The following is an 18,166-nucleotide window of genomic DNA, read 5'->3' on the forward strand; positions in this document are numbered from 1 at the left end:
ATACTATACTATATAGTATATATACTATATACTGTAACTAATAACTTACAGTATTAGGTTAGTTTCAGGTGTACAATGTAGTGATTCAACACTTCATATAATACCCAGTGCTCATCACAGCAAGTATACTCCTTAATCCCCATCCCTGTGACCTCCCATCCCCCACCCACCTCCCTTCTGGTGACCATCAGTTTGTTCTCTGTAGTTAAGAGTTTGTTTCTTGGTTTGTCTCTCTTTTTTTTCTCCTTTGTTCATTTGTTTTGTTTCTTAAGTTCCACATGAGTGAAATCATACGATATTTGTTTCTCTCTGACTTATTTTGCTTAGCATATACTCTCTGGCTCCATCCATGTTGTCACAAATTGCAAGATTTCATTCTTTTCTATGGCTGAGTAATATTCCATTGTGTATATATACCACCTCTTCTTTATCCTTTCATCTATTGGTGGACACTTAGGTCACTTTCATATCTTGGCTATTGTAAATAATGATGCAGCAAACATGGAGGTGGATATATCTTTTCAAATTAGTGTTTTTTGTTTTTTTTTAAGATTTTATCCATTTATTTGAGAGAGAGAGAGAGCGGGAGCAGAGGCAGAGGGAGAAGCAGACTCCTCACTGAGCAGGGAGTCTGACATGAGGTTTGATCCCAGGACCCTGGGATCATGACTTGAGCCAAAGGCAGAGGTTTAGCTGACTGAGCCACCAGGCACCCCAGTGGGATTTTTTCTTAATTTTCCTTTCTGCCACTTCATTATTAGTGTATAGAATGTGACAGATTTCCCTGTATTAATTTTGTGCTCACGACTTTACTGAATTTATTTGTTCTAATAGTTTTTTGGTAGCCTTTAGGGTTTTCTATATATAGTATCATGCCATCTGCAAATAATGTTTTATTTCTGCCTTACTAATTTGGATGCCTTTGATCTCCTTTTCTTGTCTGATTGCTAAAGCTAGGACTTCCAGTACTGTGTTGAATAAAAGTTGGAGTGGGACACCTGGGTGGCTCGGTTGGTTGGGTGTCTGCCTTTGGCTTGGGTCATGATCCCAGGGTCCCGGGATTGAGTCCCATGTCAGGCTCCTTGCTCAACAGGGAGCCTGCTTCTCCCTCTGCTTGCCGCTCCCCATGCTTGTGCGCTCTCTCTCTCTGTCTCTCTGACAAATAAAATCTTTAATAAAAGTTGGGACATCTTTGTCTTGTTTTTGATCTTAGAGTGAAAGCTTTCAGTTTTTCACCATTGAGTAGGATATTAACTATGGGTTTGTGGCCTTTATTATGTTGAGATATGTTCCCTCTAAACCCAGTTTGTTGGGAGTTTTTATCATGAATGGATGCTGAATTTTGTCAAATGCTTTTTCTGCAATTATTGAGAGGATCATGTGGTTTTTATCCTTTATTTTGTTAATGTGGTATATCATGTTGATTGACTTGCAGATATTGAACTATCCTTGCATCCCTGGAATAAATCCCACTTCATCATGGTGAATAATCCTTTTAACAAATTGTTAATTCAGTTTGCTAATATTTTGTTGAGGATTTTTGCATCTGTGTTCATCAGGGATAACATGGACCTGTAGTTACTTGTTTTGTGGTGTCTTTGTCTGGATTTGGTAGCAAGGTAATACTGTCCTCATTGAATGAATTTGGAAGCTTTTCTTCCTCTTTGAATTTCTGAAATAGTTTGACAATAATAGGTATCAGCTCTTCTTCAAACGTTTGGTAGAATTAGGGGTACCTAGCTGGCTCAGTCAGTGGAGCACGTGACTCTTGATCTCAGGGTCATGAATTCAAGCCCCACATTGGGTATAGAGATTACTTAAATAAATAGAACTTTAAAAAATTTTTTTAAATAAATGTTTGGTAGAATTCACCTGTGAAGCCATCTGGTTCTGAACTTTTGTTGGTTGAGGGTTTTTTGATTACTGATTCAGTTTCATTACAAGTCATCAGTCTGTTCAGATTTTTATTTCTTCCAGATTTTGTTTTAGAAGTTTGTGTTTTTAGGAATTTATCCATTTCTTCCAGGTTGTCTTAACTTACTGGCATATGGTTTCTTGTAGTAGTCTCTCTTAATCTTTGGTATTTCTGTGGTGTCAGTTGTTACTTTTCTTTCATCTGATTTTATTTATTTGAATCTTCTTTCTTTTTTCTTGATGAGTCTGGCTAAAGTTTTATCAGTTTGTTGTTTTTTTCTTTTTTTTTTTAAGAACCACCACATGGTTTCATCAATCTTTTCTCTGTTTTCTTAGTCTCCATTTCATTTATTTTTGCTTTGATCTGTATTTCCTTCTTCCTACTAACTTTGGGCTTTGTTTGCTCTTTATCTGTTTCCTTTAGGTATTATGGTTATATTATTTTGAGATTTTTCTTGTTTCTTGAGGTAGGCCCTTATTGCTAGAAACTTGCCTCTTAGAACTGCTTTTGCTGCTTCCCGTTGGCTCATTATGTTTACATTTTCATTTGTCTCCATGTGTTTTTTTTGTTTCTTCTTTGATTTGACAGATTGGTTTTTCGGTAGCATGTTGTTTAGCCTCCACGTTATTTGTGGGTTTTTTCCAGTTTTTTCCTTATAATTAATTTCTAGTTTTATATCATTGTCAGAAAAGATACTTGATATGATTTCAATCTTTCTAAACTTATTGAGACTTGTTTTGTGGCATAACATGTGATCTGTCCTAGAGAACATTCCATATGCACTTGAAAAGAATGTGTATTCTGCTGTCTTTGGATGGGATGTTCATATGTATCTGTTAAGTCCTGTGTGGTCTAATGTGTCGTTCAGAGCCATTGTCTACTTCTGTCTGATCTGTCCTTTGGTGTAAGTGGGGTGTTAAAGTTTCCCAATATTATTATATTATTGTCAGTTTCTCTCTTTATGTCTATTAATGTTTGTTTTGTGTATTTAGGTGCTCCTCTGTTGAGTACATAGACATTTACAAGTGTTATAGCCTCTTGTTGTATTGAACCCCCCTTATCATTATGTAATGCTCTTCTTTGTCTCAAAGTCACAGTCTCCTGTTTCCTTTTGAAGTTTTATAGGTTTATCTTGTTAAACAAAAAAACATTTAACTGAGTAAATGTGAAGATCAAATTGGCATTGCTCAATGATTCATGAATTGAGCAGCATCCCATCTAGCAACAGAAAGGAGTTCTGAAGAGCTATACAAAATGGAATGGTTTTTTTGTTTTTGTTTTTGGGGGGTTTTTGTTTTGTTTTGTTTGGCAGAAAGGGGGCAGGAAAAGGAAGTTACTACTAAAGAATACATCATTTCAGACAAGGTCACAGTCCTAAGGGAAATGGAAGGGGTTTATCAGGTAGATTATCTCATTAGTCCTGACCAGGTAATTCCATGTTGACTGGTTAAAAGTTACATTCCTGGGAAGATGAAACTGCAGTTAGGTTAGGTATTAAGTCTTGGTTTGCTGACATGGGCCAAGCACAGGTGACTCCATTTGGGGCTTGTAGTGTCTTTTTGTGTGTGTGTGTGAGAGAGAGAGTGTACATGCACAAATGGGTGGGTATGGGGCACAGGAAGAGGAAGAGAGAGAATCCCAAGCGTGGGGTTCAATCTCACAACCCTGAGCCAAAGTCAAAAGTCAGACACTTAACTGATTGAGCCACCCAGGTGTCCCTGCTGTGTCTTTTTTAACAATCTTTTTTTTTTTTTAAGATTTTATTTATTTATTTAAGAGAGCACGAGCAAGGGGAGGAGCAGAGGGAGAGGGACAAGCAAACTCTGTGCTGCGGAGCCCAATGTGGGTCTTGATCCCACAACCCTGAGATCATGACCTGAGCCAAAACCGAGTCTGATGCTCAATCAACTGAGCCACCCAGGCACCCCTTTTTTAACAGTCTTCTGTAGCTAGGTCTGTGATCCATTTTTAGTTAATTTTTATATGTGGTGTGAGGTGAGGGTTGATACCTTCTTTGCGTGTGGATCTCCAGTTCCTGTCCCATTTGTCGAAAAGATTAATCTTTTCCCCATTGGATTACCTTGGCACCTTTTTTGAAAATAAATTGGCTGTATATGTTGGGTCTGTTTGTAGACTCTCTTTTCTGTTCTATTTATCTTTATGGCTAGCTTTAGGGTAATACCATATTCTTTTGAGTAATATAACTTTCAGATAAGCTTTATTTTGATTAGTGTTTATCTGGCATATTTTTTCCTTTTTTTTTTACTTTTAACTTATCTGTTAATGCGTATGGTTGGGTGTTGTTTTTTTTACTCATATCACAGTCTCTGCCTTTAAATTAGAATACTTAGACCATTTACATTTAATGTGACTATTTATATGGTCAAGTGTAAATCAAATCTTCCATCTTGCTACTTGTTTTAGGTTTGTCTCATCTGCTCTTTCTTTTTTTCTCCTCCTCCCCTCTTCCTTTTTGATAATTATGTGTTTTTAATGATTTTATTTTTCTCTCTATTGCTGGCTTCTCAGCTATACCTCTCATTGTTTTTTCTTTTTTTAGTCATTGCTCTAGGATTTACAGGTTCATCTTTTATCTGTCACAGTTAACCTTCAGACCTCATATGTATTATATCACTTTATGTCTAAGAACCTTAAAAGAGATGTGCTCTGGTAAGCACTGTGAATTGTGCAAGACCATTGAATCTCAGATCTGTACTTCTGAAACAAATAATGCAATATTTGTTAAGGAAAAAAAAAAGAAGAAGAAGAAGAAGAAGGTAGCAGGAGGGGAAGAATGAAGGGGGGGAAATCGGAGGGGTAGACGAACCATGAGAGACAATGGACTCTGAAAAACAAACTGAGGGTTCTAGAGGGGAGGGGGGTGGGAGGATGGGTTAGCCTGGTGATGGGTATTGAGGAGGGCACGTTCTGCATGGAGCACTGGGTGTTACGCACAAACAATGAATCATGGAACACTACATCTAAAACTAATGATGTAATGTATGAGGATTAACATAAGAATAAAAAAATTAAAAAAAAAAAAACAATTCAACCAAAAAAAAAAAAAGAACCTTAAAAGAGTGCTTCCATTTCCCCTTCACGTTCTGTGCCATTTTTGCTTACAAAAAATATTCTTTCTACATGTATTATAAACACCACAATAAAATTGTTATTGTTGTTGCTTTAAACAATTACCTTCTAGGGAGTTTTTCTTTTTTAAGTGAGGAAAAACATCTTTTATATCTGCCCATGTAATTTTTTAAAAAATTAGAGAGGTACTTTGGGTTTTTTGTTTGTTTTATTGTTTCAAAGTTGATGAAAAAGATCTAGAAGGGTCAGATGCAAGATAGGAAAAGAATGATCTGCAAGGCTCCATAGCAGCCATAAAGGGATGGGCCGTGGGATGGATGGATAGCTTCTCTGTTGTAACAGGAGGAGGTGAGGAGAGAGTGTAGATATGAGTAAGTTTACATTTAGTGTCAGGATAATGAATTCCGTTTCTATCAGAAGAGAGTGAGGGAGCAGAGGTGTAGAAAGTGGTCCTTGCTAGGACAGGCTGGTGTGCCGGCCAGAGACCATAGCAGAGTTACCCAGCATTTGAACGATCCTTTTGGTGATGATGAACCAATGTACCCTATTATTTATGATTTTTCTCCATATCTTTGGCTACTAGGGTTTACATAAGAACAAAATTGACAGTTGGCTTTATGACAGTTGACATCTGGATAGTTGTGAAAAGTCAGAGGGAAAAAGAAATCTCGGGTATTGCAAAGCATGTTACTGAATGATGGGTGCTGGGCTCTGAGCTGAAGGGCCGAGGCACGGTTTCAGATTTGTAGTTGACGCACTTGAACAAGCAGACTAGCAAGTAAAGCTGAGTAAGATGTTAGTGGTTTGGGAGATGGAGCTGACATGGAGCAGTTGCAAGTGATAAAAAGGATCAAGGTATGGCCTTGAGCGTGGTCAGCTCAGGAGGAGTGAGGGGGAGATCTAGGGAAGGTGGAGGAACTGGGAGGTGAGGTCACCCAGGACCGTGGCTCGGCTGCGTGGTAACAAAGACTGTCAGCTGGTTGCCAGAGTCTTTGAGGAATAAGTTTGGCAAATTGGCCCCTAAGAGGTATCTCCTAACCTGTAATTGTTGTTGATCTTTGTTAGGAAGCAGTGAGAGCAGTATGTACTTCGCTAGTACTGATTATTCTTCTGAAATCACCTCAAACGGGCAGCAGTCTCAGGATGTACAAAAGGAAACATTTCCCAGTTTAGCTGAAGAGTCCATGTGGAGAATGATAAAACAAACTCCTGAGTGCATTCTAATGACATATCAGGTACCTGAGAGGTAAGAAAGCACTTCAGAAGACCCACTTTTATGAGGTTTTTTTTGATGATTTCTTAAGTATGTTGTTTAATGCAAAATGATTTTTAAATTATGTTTTTTATACATGCTCTTAGAGAACTAGATTTTCACATTCATTCATTTGAAGTCAAATGATGAGTGATCCTAGGACAGTGGCCATGGTGGGGCCACACACACACTCCGACCCACACCAAACCGACATGTTGTGCATCGTGAGACCAGAAAGTAGAGTAAGGCAGCGCTTCCATGATGGCACCCAAGTACCAGAACTTTTCTTTCTAGACTCCGAATTTTTCCCATTCTATAAGAAGAGAGGAGCTCAGGGGAATCCGTTTCTTCGGTCTGCCTCATTCAAGCACTGTGCAGATGCTTCCCAACAAGAAAAAGTGCTCTGGCTTCACCACATTATATATTAGCAAGAGATATAAAGTATATCGCAAAGCCAAGAAGTGCTTGTCTTGGATAACAGAAGAACCCTGTGCCTTCTTCAGGACTAAGGTTGCTCGTTTGTCCTCAGGGTGACAGAGGCTGTCCTGAGAGAGGACCTGGGGAAGCTGGCGGGCATGCGGGGGCGGCAGCCCCGGTTCTCACGCGGGCAGAGGGAGGAGCTGGTCAAGGTGCACTCTTGGATGCAGAGCCAGACGATCCCTCAAGGAATAGACATCCAAGTAAGCACGGTGACAACAGCTGTCTTATATGATGTTTTTTTGTGCCAGACAGTGCCCGAGGCACTTAATACACATTGCAGTGAAACCACTGAAAATCACAGCCCTCGCAGATCTTTCTACCTCACCAACAAACAGCAAAATAACGTGTACAGTTATTAAATAATTTATATATGGTTGCACAGTCCCTCTGATTTTGAGTCCAGGTCTTTTGACTGCAAGTGTGTTTCCTGGTTGGAATGTTACAGGGCTCCTACTCTGATGTATGATTGACAGGGGAGGAGAGGAGTAAGAGATTGGCATTTCAGATACGCGAGTGTGTTTGAATGGAGTTAAAACGCAAGATGTGGGATTCACATTAGATGTAGTATTCATACCTAGCAGGATCCTCCGTGAGACCCAGGTGGTCTTTGGCTGTTACAAGATCTTCTCAGTGAGATCACATGTGCGTGGCCTGGCCGGTGGAGCTCTGATTTGCCAGTGGTCCCCGTGGCGGCTCTGTGGAATGGTTGTGACACTTGTACCAGGAATGAGCCCTTTATTGCCTCAAGTGTCAGGCTTTTATGTGGGAGGTGACAGTGTGTGAAGTTAAAAGCTATAGCAAGAGAAGAAAGCTAGGTGTTCAGAACAGTGGGGTGTTAAGGCTTCTGAAGTAAACAGGTGCTGGTATCCTCCCCACCCTCCTTTTTAAAGAAACGAATGCATTCCTGCAACTTAAGCCTGGTTAGAGGTGGCATTGCCAAAAAGCAGGAGCTGAGCCCGTTACTCATTTCAAGTGTCCTTGTTCTTAAACTACTATTTTTGTGGGGTTTAAGTAGAAGAGTAAATGAGTGAGTCCCAAAGTAATGTAAGCAACAGTGTGTAAATAATTGTCATGTTCCTTCTAACAACAATTAGGAATGAACTGTCACATAGGTTCTTCTTAGACATGAATTGAATAAATTGGGGACTAGACATAAGGTGCTTGGCCAGCACTTTACTGATTTTAAACTTTCCAAATGACATCATGTCATGCTGCCCGCTGTTGTTCTTTCTCGGAGGGCTGCGTCACTTGCGAAAGCCAAGACTCCCTCGGCGACGCCGCAGAACCCCGTGGTCAAGCTGCAGCAGCGAACAGCGGATGAGTGGCCGTGGAGGCGCGCCCCCCGGGACCCGCTGGACAACCGGACCTCTTCGTGTGTCTCTTTAAACCCCGACTAAGTGACCATGAAGTTGTCACTGAATGTTAAGGTTTTCCCTTCTTGATTTTTTTAACAGGCATCGTTTCTCTGAAGCAGACGTCATACATACAGTCTTTTATGTCCGTGTTCCTGGAGTCTTACAGCTGTCAGGTTGTTTTCTAGTGTAGCCGTCCTCTGAGGAGATCGGATGGCCTCTAGAGAGGTGTGTGCGCAGGTGGCACCCGAAATCGACGGCAGTCAGAAGTATAGCCAGAAAGAGCCCCGAACCTTGGCCTCCTTCATTTTGTTCTGTTGTTACAGAAAGCATTTTCCCTGTGAGAGCACTTGACATCCCACCTGCAGGCCATCTAGTTTTCAGAATGGTTCCCAGGAACGTAGTACTTTCATCTGGTCCTTGGGCAGCTTGGCGCGTCCTTCCGTAATTCAAATGAAACGTTCTCATTTGCCCACAACACGAGTCGCTTCTGTATTTACCAGTAGTACCAAATACCACCCATCGGTACACCGGACATATCTGCATGTTGGGGTTGGATTTTGAGCTTTGTTCATGTGGACGCTTTTCCTTTTAATTTTCCACCTTCCACTGAAATTCCCAAAGTCCTGCCTTAACAGTCGACTTACCATGAGGTTATTTGTCAGAGAGTTGAAGTTAGCTTTTGCATGTGTGACATTAAAATAGAAAGAGCTCCTCACTCATCCAGTGGTATTCCCCTTTCTAATGTTTTTGGTTTTAAAATAATGACTGTAAAAAGTTTCAGAAGTCATGTCAAAAATAATTGGTGTTTAAATGTTGTCTCACCCAAAATTAACAGTTAACTCTTTCTTTACAACCAATTTACACACAAGAGGTCTGGCTATCCTTGTCGGAGGTTTGTAAGTGCCGTGATGGGCTGTGCGGGGACAGCAGCGGTCCATGGGGACAGCAGCGGCCCGTGGGGGCTCCACTGTCCTCGCTGGAGTGCAGAAGCAGCCAGAGATAGTGCTTCCTGTGCCAGCCGTGATTGTGTCTTCTAGGAAGTGAGTGGGTTGTTACTGGATAAGTTAGCTCCCTGTTCTTTAGAGAAGTCCATGATTCCTGCCCAGACTCAGTATGACCCACGCAGATCAGAAAGAGGACTAGAAGCAAGTGAAGGAGCAGTAACCTTTTATCTTTTATATAACAGACTGATTTTTCTTTTTCTGTTGTTTTGTTTTGTTTTCTATTTTGTTTTAAAAAAACACTCTTCCTCTTTTCAAGTTTTATACTTTTTTATAAAAGTGCATCCTGATAATAATTAGGGGACTCAACCTTTTTATCCATGATTCCATGGTGACTGCAGGGCCCTGATTCTTAGTTCCCGTAGCTCGGGTTTCCTTTCTAAAGTAGGTTTTCCTAGAAGGCAATTCTATGTGTCGGAGCCATTTTCAAATGCTAAGCTGTTCCATGCAACTACTCCAGTGTTATGACTGGGGAGCTCTCATATTCTACTCCATCCTGATCGCTGAGTGATTTCGGAGCCCTCGTCGTGTTGGTTAGGTTGTGTGGTATTTTTGCCCTTGGTGAAAAATCATATTTTAAAAAACTAACCAGCCAAGATATTATCCATCAATGTACTCATCATGACCTTCTGCAGGGACAAAAATTTTAATTTGTATAAATGAGAAATGACATGTGGCTGTTAGAGGTCACTCAGCTTCATGCAGCACGTTTTATACCTTACATTCTCCAGTCACGTAAGCACCTCTTTTTCATTCTTTCTGGATATTGGTTTTATCTGAATTTGCTGATCTCTTTGCCTTAGTACACATTTTATGGAGTGCATATTATGCCAGACTTGACATGAAACTGGTGCTTGTTGTAGGTAGATCTGTAATACCGTTTATAACTTTCATATGTTGACAAGTAGATTAGTTGGCGTGTTTAGGGATTGGACCGTGACGCTTGCACTGCTGGAGGGGAGAAATGAGGCTCAGCAGTGACGCTGCTGCCCCCCGAGGGGGCTGTACCCACTTTTACACTTTGTTGTTCAAGTTTATTAACTTTTTGTATTAATAACTACAGAAATTGGTAATAAAAATGTGTATTATAGGCTTCCATGTTTACATAAATGTTACCCAAAAAGCTGCATTTTCTTGGGTAAGAGGTCAGGGTTTATGAAAAACGGAATGCTGTGTGAATGGAGTTGTTTTGCAATTAAGTAAAACTTTGTTATAATTCACAAGGTAAATTTAATCTAAATTGAAATTCCATTTCGGCTGAATTTATAATTGTGTGAATTTACTTGTTTTTAATGGTTATTAATATTTCAACCAGGTATCTTTTTCAAGTAAAAACAAACTGTGTACATGTAGAACCGGAGATATTTTTGCATCGTGTCAATAAACCTTTGCCCTGAATATTTTTTATCATCATGAAATGTTTATTAAGTTGCATTGCAAGAGGCAGGATTAACACTGGTTTTCTCAGCAATGCTGTGTGTTTGCGTTGTCACAGCGTCTGAGCTCCTGCTGAGTTTTCAAATCCATTACCTCATCGAGCCCTCGGGGCAGCACTGGGTCCTCAACATACATGCATATTTCTAACACTGACTGAAAGGCCTAACTCACAGAATTCAGCGTCAGCAGTATTCTTTCCGATTCCGTAGAGTGCACCTGCGTGTCCGGAGCAGGGATGGGAAGGTTCGAATCCAACCCCAGAGCCCCGTCCGCAGGGGTAATTGCCTACACCACTGAAACGCGGGCCAGGGCTCCCAGTTACCCCACATGGGTATTCCACAGAAGCTCTTTCTGGCCTCATAAATATAAAACAGTTCTGTGGTGCCAGCGTTGTGTGTTGGAGACCCAGCGTTCGCTTCGTGTCAACGGCGCGAGACGCCACAGTGTTACCACAGCTACTTAATGTCAGCATGGTCCCCGAGGTGACACATCCGTTCTTCGAGTTTGAGACCTCTTTCCCTATGGATTTGTCCTTGAGATCTTAAATCCAGAAAGTGAACGCTTTTTCTTTTTTTTTTTTTAATAAAATTTTGTTTATTTGAGAGAGAGAGTGTGCACCCGCCCTTGCACAGGAGCAGGGGGAGGGGCAGAGGGAGAAGCAGGCTCCCCGCTGATCAGGGAGCCCCGGGGACATGGAGCTTGATCCCAGGACCCAGAGATCATGACCTGAGCTGAAGGCAGACGCTGAACTGACTGAGCCGCCCAGGTGCCCCACTGATTTTTTTTTTAAGTAATAACATATGTTGTCATGTTTAAGGTTGAGAGGACATGGAGGTAAGATAACATTTAAGCAGTTTGTAGTTGAGCTATTTTAAATAAATTTTACTTTTGCTTCTGTTCACTTACAGCTTTACTTTTAAATTTTCAGAGAATTCAAGAATAAATTGATGGAAAGAAAAGTTATAAATTTTCAGGACACGTTTATAAGTAAAATGACCACTCATGATATTTGCAAAACATAGAGGATTTATTTTCCAAATAATAATGGACAGAGTCTAGTTTGCTTAGGTTTTTTTTCTATACTATTTTGAAACCAGGCATTTTTGTTTTTAAGTTTCTAAGATGGCTGTTTTTGAGTTGACCAGTAGATGTTCATTTCACTTCAGACACAGTATTTCCAGAAGCATTCAGAGGGAGACCCACGCTTCTTATCTTGTTTCCTGTTCCTGTCCAAAAGATGACTCAGGAAAATGTTAAGATCTTGTCCAGAGAAAGCCTGAAACCAAATCCACAAACAAAAAAACGTAGATTATCAATGAATTAAGAATCCTACAAGAAAGAGGAGCCGTAGTTAAGACTTAGGGCCCCTGAAAAGTGCCTGCTCTGTCGTGTGGGGTGTAATTGCAGTAGGAGCCCGGAGTGTGGTGGCTCTGGAAGGGCTCCCTGCACCCCGCCAGGGGTCTACTCTGTCAGTCCTCTGATTGCCCTGAGGTTCCCCAAGCCCTCACTGACCCATCTCTATTTAAATAATCGATCAGTAACATGTTCTGTCCGTTTATTATCTTCTGTGTGAAACAGATCTTATATTTCCCCTGAAATGAACTTCTCTTGAAGCATGGGCCCTTAGTTTTGTTTCTACTGCAGAACTGCATGAGCAAATCCTATGAATCACCTTTGTGATTTTAGAGTCTTTAACTGTAATCCTTCTACTCAGAAGAATATATACGTGAATGATGACTTTTACTTTGTCATATGCAGATACCACACGGACCCCTTCTGGGTGGTTTTGCCCAGTTGGGACCTTAGGTGGTGTCTGCCATCTCTGGGATGGAGTGTGTCCAGTATATTTTTATAAGGATGTTAGTGGGTACTACACCGAAAAAGATGTCTCTGGCCAGAATGTTTGGGAAGTTCTTGATTAATATTAAATAAGTTTACGTCGGGATTTCCTGGAGGTTTCGATGTGCTGATGTACACACAGAATCAGCGGGGCGGGAGAGGCTAGAACAATAGGCATGGTAGATTGGCTGGTGGGACTGGTGTACCCAGAAACCCTTCAGGAAGCACTTAGAGTTTGGGGGTGTTGGTGATGGTCAAATGCAGACTTTTCTTTCAGCATCTGAGGCCCTCCGGGAATTGCACGCCATTTCTAACCATCTAATATTATCTGTCATTCACCAATTCCCTATCCCAGTCTTTCCCCCGCACCCAGAGTAGTGCCCGTGCCCTGCCCTCTACCGCCCATGTTCCACCTCTGTGTTTGAGCACAGCATTCTTCCACTTAGATGGTACACGCAGCAGCTCCCACACTTGAATGCGAATGCGAGTCACCTGGGGTGCCTGCTAGGATGCGGATTTTTTTTTTATTCTTATGTTAATCCCCATACATTACATCATTAGTTCTAGATGATAGGATGCGGATTTTGATTCAGTAGGAGATTCTGCATTTCTCACGAGCTTCCAAGTGACACCAGGGCTGCTGGCCCCTGGGCCACATGTGGGGATGATGAAAGAGCTAGCAGAGGGGTAACAGACTGGAGAGCAGGGACCTTATCTGTTGTTCATTCCCTTAAACTTGTTAAAATAATTTTTACCCAAAACAGGCACTGGACAAGTTCTTGTGGTCACATATGAATCAGAATTTAGAAAAATGAATGCTTTGAAATAACACTGATTGGCCAGTTACTTGAAGGTATGATTTCTACCCAGGACACTACCCAGTTCAAGCATTTTGGATCTTCTAAAGTCAAGGTATAAAATGCTTCGCCTAACTGTCGTAAATAGGGTCACTTACCTTTCTCAGACTTCCTCTAGGGTTAGCAATGTCAGTACTGAGACCTGGAAAACAATATTTGGAAACCATTCATCATCAGATCTGTGATTTCCAGTTTATGCTTGTTTTTCTTAGAATATTATTAAGTCATGTCTAATTTCTGATCTTCCTGTTTTGTTTTGGTTTTTTTTAAGATTTTATTTATTTGATAGAGCACAAGTAGGCAGAGAGGCAGGGAGAGGGAGAAGCAGGCTCCCTGCGGAGCAAGGAGCCCGATGCGGGTCTCGATCCTAGGACCCCAGGATCATGACGTGAGCTAAAGGCAGACGCTTAACTGACTGAGCCACCCAGGCGCCCCTCTGATCTTCCTGTTTTCACTCTGCAGCAATATTTACTTGAAGGCAGCTTCTTTCTTGCTGATGGGAGTTCACAAAGGGCACTGCATTCTCCCCAAAAAGTTAGCAGTTCAGTAGTTTATTGGAAACATTTTAAATGAATGAACTTCTTTCTCTTAAACAATGTCTATTAAAAGTCTCCATTTGGGGGCGCCTGGGAGGCTCAGCCAGTTAAGCGTTGGACTCTTGATTTTGGCTCAGGTCATGATCTTGGAGTTGGGCTCTGTGCTCAGCATGGAGCCTGCTGGAGACCCTCCCTCTCCCTGCCCCCACCCCCTTCTCAGAAAAAAAAGAAAAAGGCTCCATTTCATTTCCAGAATGTCCTGAGCATTTGTATCTGTGTGTAGAGTCAGAGAAGACAGTAAAAGCTGACAGTTTCTTGGTGGCTGTGTGTGACTGTGGCGAGCAGTTTACCTCATTTTCTCGTTGCCTTCCCAACAGCCGTGTGAGATGGGTATTTGTACAAATCCTGTCTACCGATGAAGAAACTGAGGTACCAGATGCTTATGTAGTTTGCTTAAGATTTTAGCAAGGGGGAAAGCAGGATTTCAAATTGCACTTATTGGAAACTGGGATAATACCCTCCTTCCCCTCCAAATAATCTGTGCAGAAAAAAATATATATATATGCTGAGGTGCCAAGGAGAGAGCATGATGCTTACAAGGAGTTGGTGAGAAATGAAAACACAAGATTGCAGAGGAGTCTTTACACCAGAAGGGGAGAGTGTTGGGCAGTTTATTAGTCTATTTTATCAGTCATCTTTCTATTCCAAAACAGGTTTTTACCCCATCTAGTGAATGAGAATAGAGAGTAATTCGGTAGCAATAAAATCAGACCACCTATACATGCAAGAATTATTTTACCTGCTTCCCTAAGACCATCACCCCTCTCTGCCCCTGACATCTCCAGCAGCATTTGCAGGAGGGACACTCTTTCCAGTTCATCCAAGGCTGATCTTGCGTCTCCATCAGGTGCTACACAGAGTAATAATAAAGGTTAGTAACGCTGTTCATCATTCAGTGACTTCTGTTCCCTCTTGTCTTGGGGGAGCTCTGGGGCAGGGAGAGAATACTAGGGATGCCTTCAATGGCAATGTTTGTGACTTGTCAGTGGTATCTTAACAGAGAAATGGGGTGCTATGGTCCGATTTGCAAGCCGGCAGGACAGAAAATCAAGAGCAGTGGGTCTAATTCTGACTCTCTACACCCTTGTGTGACCTTGCCAAGCCTCTCAACTGGCTATTACCTTTTACTTGTAGATAGTTGAGTGATAAAATTGGAGAGGAAAAATGAAGGGTGGTTTTCTGGGAGTCACGACTGTTTGTGTTCTTCTGATAAACCAATAAAAGGGCAGCACTCCTTATCTTTCCGGCCTTCCAAGATTTGAATACAATCATCATTAGAAAAGAGTCAGCCTTTAAAATACTCTTTAAAGACTTTGATAGTAACATTATTTAATGTGAGATTTGGTCAGCTTAATAGAAGTATGGCAAGTGTGTGTAGGATGCATATGGGATGTGCATGGAAGGTGTGTGGGACATGCATGGAAGACGGAAGGTATGCTCAGCGGAGACTTGGCACCAGGATAGCTCTCTTGGCCAGCTGCCGCCATGCTGAGATTAGAGGCTCTGGGAGTCCCAGAATAGCAGCACACTTACAGCTTACAGATACTGGAGCTACAGCCTCAGTTGGAAGACAATGCATTGAAACCATTATAAGGGCATCTGAGCACATTCCCAATTATTTCTGAAGAATGTTCATGAAAAATCTGTAAAATCCGGCCACATGTAAGTGTGTGTGTCAAGAGGCTCATTTATGTAGGAACAACTAAATTAGAAAAACTGAGACAAGAACCTGAAGGGAGGCCCTCACCTGTTTAGGGTTTGAGTAAGATGTTGCACCCATCTGAGTTTTAAAAAGATTATAATAATATGTACATTTTTTAAGAGGACAGTGATAGAGTCAGTCTTGATTTCATCTCGTGCTTGCTTTTCACTGTTCTTTTTAAATAACAGAGATTCAATAAGGTTAATGCCTGTTTTGGGCCAGTAACATGACAGGAAGTCTGGGCTGTAGCCACGGACGGGCACCCGTGAGTGGCCAGCAGTGCTTGGCCATCATCAAAAAGCCTCTTGGGAGAAACTTTAGAGGCTAGAAATGATAAAATCAATGGTATAGAAGAGTTTTTTCCTTAAAAAAAAAAAGTCTAAAGGTACCCCAATTTAAAGACAAGATAAAATCCAGTTAAAATGTTAAATGAATCAGTTGTTTTATTCCTTAAACTAAATTAAGAGGAAATAGCCAAGTAAGTATTGACTGATTTTTTTTTTTTTTTTTAATTCAACCTACACTTAAACTGAATGAAACATAAAAAGGATAAGATACTTGGCCTGGAAACCGATGTCATCTCTAGCTCCAGATTGTCCCTTTTTTATTCTTTAATAAACATTTGTGTTTCATGTAACACATGTCAGATGATTACTTTTAACTTAAAATAACATAAAATAGTTTTCATCTACAACTGGAACAACCAAATTCTACATCCGACCAGTTCATTTAAAATAGAAACGAAAAGTAAATTATGCTTACAATGTAGTACAATTTTTTAAACTGAAAAAAAAAAAATTTGACCAAAGCAAGAGTTTGGGTTACAGGAATGACGTGAAATAAAGCTACCCTTTTTTTTCCCTTACATTTTAGAAAGAAAAAAATCTAAAATGTGCTATAAGGGTCCTCTAGTATCCTATCCATAGCTAGGACTCAATTTAACAAGACTCCTGCAAACAAGAATTCCCATTCTTACCACTAACTTTGCATTTAAGACCCTTGAAGACTCTTCCAAGACTAACAGAAGGGGAACAAATTCATCTTACCTGAGAGCTGCAGGGTCTCTTCCCTGGAGTCAGGGACAGGCAGAGAGAGGAGAGGATGTAAGCATCCTATGAAAAGCAAACACCAGGAGATGAGCTTATACATGCTGGGCAAGAGACACAGTCTCCTTTCTTGGCTTCCGTTGCTCAGAACTTCCAACTTGCTCCTCATTCTGTGATCAGTGGTTATATATATGATCCTATGACTCATATCACCCCCTCCAAAAAATTAAATTTATTGGCTGTGGAGGCTAAAAGGCAATCACTTTGCATTGATGTAATTTTTCAAGGTAACAACTCACAGACAATAAATTTGCTGTCATTGCCTAGTGTACAAAGTAGGTATTATATCAAGACAGAACAGTTACATTTATAAATCTGGCCAAAGGAGTAACTGAGAGCAATAAATCATGAGTCAAAGAAAGGGTCACACATGAGTTGAAGTGGCCAAGGCAAAGACATGGATTTATGAGTCCTAGCAGGAGTGATGCAGGGCGTGACATGGAATGTGTTGGTTTCCCTTTTCTCAATCTTTCAAGAGTGATAGATGAATTGTCCTGTTGTACTGGGGACTGCCATGCCCGAAGAATAACAATGTGCAGATTAAAACTTAAAACCAGTTCTTTAGTGAAGCTAAGTTAAAATGCACAGCAAACCTTCAGGCTCAAAGCAAGTCTTAAATTTCAATACTGTTCATCAAGGAGGGATGGAACACAAGCCTGAAAACCTCGCTGATGAATATTTCCCAAGTCTGGCTGCTGTTTCTCGCTCCCACTCTGCCAGCCTGGCCCCACCTGGACGGTCACATGGCCTCCCCGTGAGTGCCCACAGGTCTGCGCGCCACCCCACCAGCGTCCACACAGCACAGCGGTGTCTTTGACGCACAAGTCGGCTCATGTCAGGTCCTTGCTCAGAACCCTGTATGCACCTGAAGGAAAAGTTAAAACTGCGGAATTACAAGAAAAAAACATGAGCCCCCCTTCATGACCTTGAGGTAGGCAGACATTTCTTAGCTGAGACATCAACCACATAAGCAAGAAATGGATAAATTCGGCTGTGCCAGAATTAGAAACATCTGCTCTCTGAGAGATACTGGTAAGAAAATGAAAAGACCGGCCACTGCTATGAGAAAAGTCACAACACATATTCCTGATGAAAGATATAAAATGTATATACATATATATATATACATACATATATACATATATATACATATAAAGAACCAATACTCAGTAAGCCAATAACCCAATGAAAGGAATGAACACATATTCCACAAGAGAAGGTGTACAAGTCTCTAATAAGGACATAAAGAAATACTCGACATCGTTCTCATCAGAGAAACGCAAATTAAAATCACAGTGAGGGGCTACCACACACCCAGCCCAGTACAGTGGCTGCAATCAGAAAGACCGATGATCCCAAGTGTTGGCAAAGGTGCAGAGCACCCAGGAGGAGTGCAAAACAGCACAACCTCCCTGGAAAACCGTTTGTAACCTTCTCATAAAGTTAAATACCCATTAAACTGTGCAAACCAGAAATCCCTCTGCTAGGTCTCCACCTACTCAAGTGAAACGAATACATCGATCCAAGAATCACTTG

At 41.1% G+C, this 18,166-nt stretch overlaps 2 protein-coding genes across 13 annotated transcripts in view; one reads left to right on the top strand and one right to left on the bottom strand.

The window, feature by feature from the left end:
- Window positions 1-10,493, top strand: part of PER3 (period circadian regulator 3) — a 55,508-nt gene extending 45,015 nt beyond the window's left edge. For 10 of the 12 annotated variants that reach the window (XM_081817419.1, XM_081817422.1, XM_081817423.1 and 7 more), the window contains 2 exons: window positions 6,071-6,251; window positions 6,787-7,968. In XM_081817419.1, the coding sequence (XP_081673545.1) occupies window positions 6,071-6,251; window positions 6,787-7,096 (491 nt within the window). In that variant the 3' untranslated portion in view covers window positions 7,097-7,968. The other 2 variants (XM_081817424.1, XM_081817426.1) reach the window with 2 other exon arrangements.
- Window positions 10,494-11,546: 1,053 nt separating this feature from the next.
- Window positions 11,547-17,034, bottom strand: UTS2 (urotensin 2). The gene is made up of 4 exons (XM_031017956.2): window positions 16,571-17,034; window positions 14,562-14,672; window positions 13,325-13,368; window positions 11,547-11,806 (listed from the first exon to the last, which is right to left on the bottom strand). Exons 1-4 carry the CDS (start codon window positions 16,776-16,778, stop codon window positions 11,693-11,695), a joined length of 477 nt encoding a protein of 158 aa, XP_030873816.2. The 5' UTR covers window positions 16,779-17,034; the 3' UTR covers window positions 11,547-11,692.
- Between the last annotated feature and the right edge of the window lie 1,132 nt (window positions 17,035-18,166).

This window comes from Leptonychotes weddellii, chromosome 4, assembly GCF_054177405.1.
Source record: "Leptonychotes weddellii isolate Sample4059 chromosome 4, ASM5417740v2, whole genome shotgun sequence".
NCBI lineage: Eukaryota > Metazoa > Chordata > Mammalia > Carnivora > Phocidae > Leptonychotes > Leptonychotes weddellii.